Below are 7,033 nucleotides of genomic sequence, written 5' to 3' on the forward strand. Positions count from 1 at the left end.
GGGAGTCCGCATCAGCATTCAAGAGCTAACAACGCCCCGAGCAAACCGCGCACGGCACAAAGGTGGCCGGCCGGAGATCCAAGCCGCTCCGCACGCGACAGGTGTGTGTACGTCGCTTCGTACCACGTCGTCCAGATTTCCCACGCCACCACGCAACTTACTATCCCACGACCACCGCTCCTCCTCGCGGCTCACACGCCCAGATTTCCCTGACAGTGGTTAGTAGTTAAGCCCCCGACCGGGCTCTGGCTAAGCGAATTGAAGCAAAGCTAGATAGATCCGGTTTGTTGAGACTTCCGAGAGGTAGGTTAGGTCGGGTGGTCGTCGTCCCGCGCAATCCACACCTCCACGCAACTCTGCATGCAAGCGCGCCAACGCGGTGGGTGCAGTCCGCTTACCTGAATCGGCGACGGCGCCCGCGGTCAAGCCAACGCTGCCCACCGCCCCCGGCGACCCGGTCACCCGGAGCCGGACACCCCCCTATATCCCCCGCGCATGCGCCCGCTTCCTTCCTCGTCCGACCCCGACCTCTCGTACTCCCACGGTCACACGTACAAGGTGCACCAGATCAGCTAGCTCTGCAGTAAGATCATCGAAGGCCGACGCATGGTGACCATGCCGTCGTCGGTGGTGGCGGAGCTGGAGGGCACGCTGCTGCGCGACGCCTGCACCTTCCCCTACTTCATGCTCGTGGCGTTCGAGGCGTCCGGGCTGCCGCGCTTCGCCGCGCTGCTGGCGCTCTGGCCGGCGCTGCGCCTGCTGGAGCTGCTGCTGGGCCGGAGCGGCCTGGCGCTGCGCTGCGCCGCGTTCGTGGCCACGGCCGGGGTGCCGCGGGCGGAGCTGGAGGCCGTGGCGCGCGCCGTGCTGCCCAAGTTCATGGCTGACGACGTCGACCCCGCCGCGTGGGCGGCCTTCGGGGCCTGCGAGGGGCGGCGCGTCGTCGTCACCCGCATGCCCCGCGTCATGGTGGAGTGGTTCGCCAGGGAGCACCTCGGCGCGCACGACGTCGTCGGCTGCGACCTCGAGTACAGCCGGCTCAGGCGATGCACCGGGTTCCTCAAGGGCGGCGGCGACGAGGCCGTCACCGACCGCGTGCGTGTCCTGTTCCGAGACGGTGACCGGCCGGACCTCGGTCTGGGCCGGTCGGAAATGGCACGATCGTTCTTGCCCTTCTGCAAGGTTGGCTATGCTTTCTACAAAGTTCTTACTGTACATCTTTCATGAAAAAGTATTTTTTTTTCATGAAAAAGTATTACTACTTTCTTCTTTCCGTTTTTGGACTCATCTCACAAACCACAAAACACATTAATTAAGGAGAACATAACTAAGTGCTAGACAACATATTAATGTTGCATGTATGGCCATCCTACTCTTTTGTGCATTGGTTGATTTTACATTTCCAGGACAATGGCAGAATTTAATGCAAAAATACCTATATTTGCCTATTTCAAGGACAATGAGCCTGACAAATGAGATACTCTGCTTTTTTAACGAGCCTATCAAACCGAAAAGAGAGGGAGTCTTTTGAATTTCTTTTGGAAATTCTGAAAATTTTGGCGAGTTCCGTTTATTTTAGATTTTTTTTTTCTGTTTTTCTAAGAATAATTTGGTTCGTTTTTCATGGGCTTTGGGGAGCTCAACTTCGGTTGAACCACTCCTGGCAGACTACAAACCTTTGGTGCATTTTTCTTGTAAAAGCATTCTATTAATTTTAGAAAATCAATTCACTTATTACTTTTATCTTCATGAAAACTATAGGTTTGATTTTTTCCACTTTGCTTCTTCATTTTTAGTTGAAGCCCTGCACTACAGTACATATTCACAGTTGTAGTGAGCATGGGTAACTTTTTTTTCTTCCAAGAGATGAGTAACCTACATGACATCTCAATACGTCATGTGCATGTATGCAGGAGCAGCTCCAGCCGCCGTTGTCCGTGGACGACGACGACGACGACGTGGCGAGGCGACCGAAGTGCCCTCCGTTTCGGCCGGTCATCTTCCACGACGGTCGGCTGGTGCGCCGGCCGACGGCTCTCATGTCCATCGCCATCCTCCTCTGGATCCCCCTCGGCGTCCTCCTCGCCGTCGTCCGCATCACCCTCGGCCTCGTCCTCCCCATCCAGGCCCTCCCCTACGTCGCCCCCTTCGTCGGCGGCGCCGTCATCACGCGCGGCCGACCCCCCGCCCCGACGACCGGCATCAACGGCTCGCCCACGGGCGTCCTCTTCGTCTGCACGCACCGCACGCTCATGGACCCGGTGGCGCTCGCGTTCGTGCTCGGCCGGCGCGTGGCCGCCGTGACCTACTCCCTCTCCCGGCTCTCGGAGATCCTGTCGCCGATCCCGACGGTGCGGCTGACGCGCGACCGCGACACGGACGCGGCGCGGATGCGGGCGGAGCTGGCGCGGGGCGACGTGGCGGTGTGCCCCGAGGGCACGACGTGCCGGGAGCCCTTCCTGCTCCGGTTCTCGGCGCTGTTCGCGGAGCTGAGCGACCGGATCGTGCCGGTGGCGACGAACTACCGCGTGGGCCTCTTCCACCCGACGACGGCGCGGGGGTGGAAGGCCATGGACCCCATCTTCTTCTTCATGAACCCGAGGCCGGTGTACGAGGTGACGTTCCTGAACCAGCTCCCCGCCGAGGCGACGTGCGCCGCCGGGAGGAGCCCCGTCGACGTCGCCAACTACGTGCAGAGGATACTCGCGGCCACGCTGGGGTTCGAGTGCACCACCTTCACCCGCAAGGACAAGTACCGGGTGCTCGCCGGCAACGACGGCATCGTCGGCGCCAAGCCCGCCGCGACGGCGGCGGCGGCGGCGACTAAGCCAGGATGGCAGCGCCGGGTCAAGGAGGTGCTCGGGTTCTTGCGCTTCACTAAGATCGATTAACCACCGGAACTAAGGCATGCATGTAGCCCAACCACTCAACCGGCTACATGCTGCTGTATATCTGCTAAAAAAACTGTAACATACAGACATTAGAAATTCACGTTAATCTACACGTTTGTTTTAGTTTTTTATTTTCAAAAAGAAAAGTGTTCAATTTTGGTGCTGTAAATCTTCAGACGAGCGTAGTGTCTGTAATTAATGAGCTTGAGTCGTTGGTAGTTTAGCAGTCCTCTGGTCTGCATTCTCTTACGTATCTCCATTTCATTTCTTACAGTGATGGGTTTGATTGAAATCGTTTGGTATTGGCTATTACTCCAGGTGAGAGGATTTTTTCCCTTCTGCAGTTGGGCGGTTGGATGCAGCTTTCAGCTGTTCCGTGCGCGAAAGAACGTCACGTGCTGTATTACTTTTGGAATAATAATTTTTGGTTCTGTACGGTTGTGAGGTCAGAGTGCTAATAAGAATAAGAAAGGAAAAAAAGGGAAAAAGGAATTGTCAAGAGTGGGATTTGAACCCACGCCCTTTCGGACCAGTACCTGAAACTGGCGCCTTAGACCAACTCGGCCATCTTGACTTCATGTCTAATTCGAACAAACAGTTGTAATGATGTACAACTTGAGAAACAGAACTCTCCTAGCATAATATGAAGGCACATAACGATCTTACACATCGCATGCACGGCAACATAAAAAAGGTTCCCCGTGTGCTCATTATCTCTGGTTGCGGGCAGGCGTGGCGTGTGCTTGGGCGACGCCGGCGGGGCCTACATGGCCGGCGACGAGATCTGCCCGAGGGGAAGGGGCGTGCGCGACCTCGACGGTGAGGGGGCAGCATCGGGTCGTCCATGGCGGCGAGGGACGGCCGGGGAGGAGTGGCCGGAGCTTCGGAGGGGGGGGGGGGCAATGGTGGCGGATGGTGCGGGAAGCGGGAAAGGGGCGCGGAAATGTCCCTCCCGCCAAATCTCGCGCCGGATGGGGGTTGAGCTCGGGTCAGCCTCCCAGCCTGTGAAGATAGAGGTTGGGGGAGAAGATTTACCGTGCCCCGCAAAATTTTCTGCGGGCCGGGGCGTTTTGCGGGGTCTGCTCGTGCAGATTTTTCGGCCCTGACCCGCAATTTGGCGGTTATTTTGCGGGCCGGGCGTTTTGCGGGTCTGCTAGAGTTGCTCTTAAGAAAATGAAACTCAAACAACATAGTCGGGGTGTAACCCTCGACACGTCATATCGGAACCTGAGTGTAGTGTTAAAAGGGAAGGGTCGGGTCATCACCCTGGTGGCACTTCGTATCTTGATATAGAAGCAGTGATAAGTGAGAAACAATCGGGCAGTCGCATCCTTAGTGGCGCGCTACATTGACGTTCGGGTATAGTGAAAATGAGAGGGTCTCCACAATTCGCAGTTGGCTCGACGTGTGTGAAGTGTAAGCAAGCTAGCCAAAACAAGTAGGATCCCATGGCTTGACCAACACTTTTCTTTAAGCATTTTTAGGGGTCGCCTTCTATTCCAATATTTTTTCTATAAAATAGCTTTCCCTAAAATATACTTGAAGTACAATTAGTTCTTCAAGATATGTTGGCAAGAATTACTAAAATCCACCTTTGGGATTAGATGCACTTTCATTTGGGCAAATATAGAACGCTTGCCTCCAGAAGCGCCACTGCGTAGTGAATGGATAAATCGTGGTGATATAATAACAAGTAAGGTTGAGACAGACCAAACTTGTCATGGAAGGAGTTTGTTAACCATGAAACTAGGAATGGACACAGGTGCATGAAAGTTACCTATCCACATCGGAACCACGAGACTTGGTTTCCAAATGAAGAGGATTTGTGACACGCAGGTGCGGAGGCGCCGACTCTATTTTTTTGCCTTTCGATTTTGAATCTTTTGAACCAGTCCATATTAAATTTTGTTTGCATATTCATGTTCATTGTGACGAGGGCTTTGAAATAATATCACGCTTGAATACATTTTGACGAGTTTTTAAAACCTCACAAAGTTTCATCTGCTGAAACTTGATGCGACTGAACGACAAAATCCCCGAGTTTCAGAAACTACAACTTAAAACTTGGTGTGCCGTTATGCGGAATCCAACGACTTGGTGGATCGCAAAGCAATTGTTCGGCCGAGCACGGCTGCGCAAGTGTGTGCCCCTCCAAATTTTTGCCCTACTTGTTTGAGACCAAAAAACTTTGTTGTTGTTGTTGTTGTTGTTGAATGTTTGCTTTGTCTTTTGGTTATTATATCGGAGTGCTTTTGTACTGTGATTTGGTTGATAGATCTGCCTGTGTTTGTATTGTGGTTTGGTTAATACTCTCCCTCTCAAAATATAATGTGTGTTAGATTTCTTTTCAAAGTTAATCTTGTAAAGTTTGACCAAGTTTATAGAAGAAAACGTCAACATCCGAAAAAGCACACTTTCGCCATATTTTTAATCCGGTGCACAAATGGCCAACGATATATCTTGAGCTAGTTTTGCCTTCACGCAAAGTTCAAACACCAAACTAATGCATACGTGCTTTGACATCCAGTCACTACGCACAATAACATTTTCTTTAGCAAAACAACGCACAATAACCTTTTTTTAGGCAATCAACGCACAATAACTTTATTATTTTAGACAATCAACCAACAATAACTAATCCCACAGAAAGGAGCAGCACTCTTAACCAACTTGTTCTTGGATGGTTCGGCGCCACTAGGGTTCAAGTCCTGTTACTTTTATCCTGAATTTATTTCAAGATTTCCGGCGATGCGCATTTTTTCGCGAGAAAATTTCCGATCCATTAATCTCAATTATGGTAGTACAACGAATACCAGAAATAATAGAAATTAAATCCAAATCCGTAAACTACCTAGCGACGACTATAAGCACTGAAGCGAGCCGAAGGCGCGCCGCCGTCATCGCCCCTCCATCGCCGGATGCGAATTCAATGGGAGGAGATGCTGACAGGAGTAGGCTGTGTGCATGTGTATTCATAAGGACGAGTGTATGTATGTATGTATGACTGCTTGCGTTTTTTACTATGTTAAAAAAAAGCAGCCCCAAAAACCAAAGCTGGCACTCAAATTCTGCCGTGCACACAATCAATAATCGCCACTTTCTGTCTGCACCACGTTCTTCACGCTGGGCAGCGAGCCGGCAGATCCTCCATGCTTTGCCCGCCGCCGCGCCTCTGACCTCTCCTCCTCCTCCCCGCCCAGCCGGTGCCGCCGCCGCTGCTTCCCGCGGAATAATAATAAAAAGTAGCCCCCGATAAAACGGGCCGGCCGCCTCCCTCGGCCCCGACCCGCACGCCACGCGGGACTCACCCACCCTCCCCTTCCCTCGCCCCTCCCTCCCTCTCCCTCCCTAGGATGCGCGCCTCCCCCCGCCTCCTCCGGCCGGAACCCTAGCCAGGCGTGCAGGCGCGCAGCAGGCGGGGCCCCCGCGCCGCGCCGCGCCGAGCCGATGGGGAGGCCGGGGTACCTGACGCTGCCCATCTTCGCGGTGCTCGCCGCGATCGGCTACGTCTACTACACCACGGTCTTCGTCGCCGTCGCCGGCTGGCTCGGCCTCTCCACGGCCGCCGGGGTCGCCAACGCCGCCGCCTTCACGGCCCTCGCCGCCGCCTGCCTCGCCACCTACTACGCCGCCGTCTCCCGGGACCCCGGCCGGGTGCCGCCCGCCTTCCTGCCCGACGTCGAGGGCGCCGAGACCCCCGTCCACGAGGTCAAGCGCAAGGTGCGTGCCCTCTGCTGCCCGTCGGGGAGTTTTGGATCTGTGGAGCGGAATGGTGCTCGGTTCTTGCAGAATTTCCCCTTCTTCTCGTGAAATTGGGCAAGTTTGCTTCGAATGCCGCGCCTCCCAGTTAGGCAAATGTGGTTTAATGCCCATTTGCCTCCTAGGATTGGATCATTTACGACCATCTATGCGTGTAATCTGTTCCATTCTGCCGATTTCAGCTCAAAGTTGCGACTGTTAAAGGAGGGACTTGATAGATACATAGATAATCTAGATTCGAATCTGAGTGTTGGCCCCTGGAACCTTCCACCGTGTGTGTGGATCCAGTCTAAGTTTGAAGGTTTGTCTAGATAATATTTTAAATTTCCATCGGGTTTGGAATCATGACCAAAAAAAAAGATATTGCAAGTTTCAAAGTGTTTTTT

At 53.7% G+C, this 7,033-nt stretch overlaps 2 protein-coding genes and 1 non-coding gene across 4 annotated transcripts in view; 2 read left to right on the forward strand and 1 right to left on the reverse strand.

Moving 5' to 3' along the window:
• Positions 1–205: 205 nt before the first annotated feature.
• Positions 206–3,200, forward strand: LOC123182245 (glycerol-3-phosphate acyltransferase 5). Its single transcript, XM_044594748.1, has 2 exons — positions 206–1,179; positions 1,911–3,200. The coding sequence occupies exons 1-2, from the start codon at positions 607–609 to the stop codon at positions 2,886–2,888; spliced, it is 1,551 nt and encodes a 516-aa protein (XP_044450683.1). The 5' UTR covers positions 206–606; the 3' UTR covers positions 2,889–3,200.
• Positions 3,201–3,381: 181 nt separating this feature from the next.
• Positions 3,382–3,462, reverse strand: TRNAL-CAG (transfer RNA leucine (anticodon CAG)). Its single transcript has one exon. It is a non-coding gene; the product is annotated as a tRNA-Leu (tRNA).
• A 2,538-nt stretch (positions 3,463–6,000) lies between these two features.
• Positions 6,001–7,033, forward strand: part of LOC123182246 (probable protein S-acyltransferase 16) — a 6,052-nt gene continuing 5,019 nt past the window's right edge. The window contains exon 1 of one of the 2 annotated variants that reach the window (XM_044594750.1): positions 6,001–6,608. In XM_044594750.1, coding sequence (XP_044450685.1) covers positions 6,336–6,608 — 273 coding nt within the window. In that variant the 5' untranslated portion in view covers positions 6,001–6,335. The remainder of the gene's footprint in view (positions 6,609–7,033) is intronic. The other variant, XM_044594749.1, reaches the window with a different exon arrangement.

Source organism: Triticum aestivum, chromosome 1D (genome assembly GCF_018294505.1).
Source record: "Triticum aestivum cultivar Chinese Spring chromosome 1D, IWGSC CS RefSeq v2.1, whole genome shotgun sequence".
Lineage (NCBI taxonomy): Eukaryota > Viridiplantae > Streptophyta > Magnoliopsida > Poales > Poaceae > Triticum > Triticum aestivum.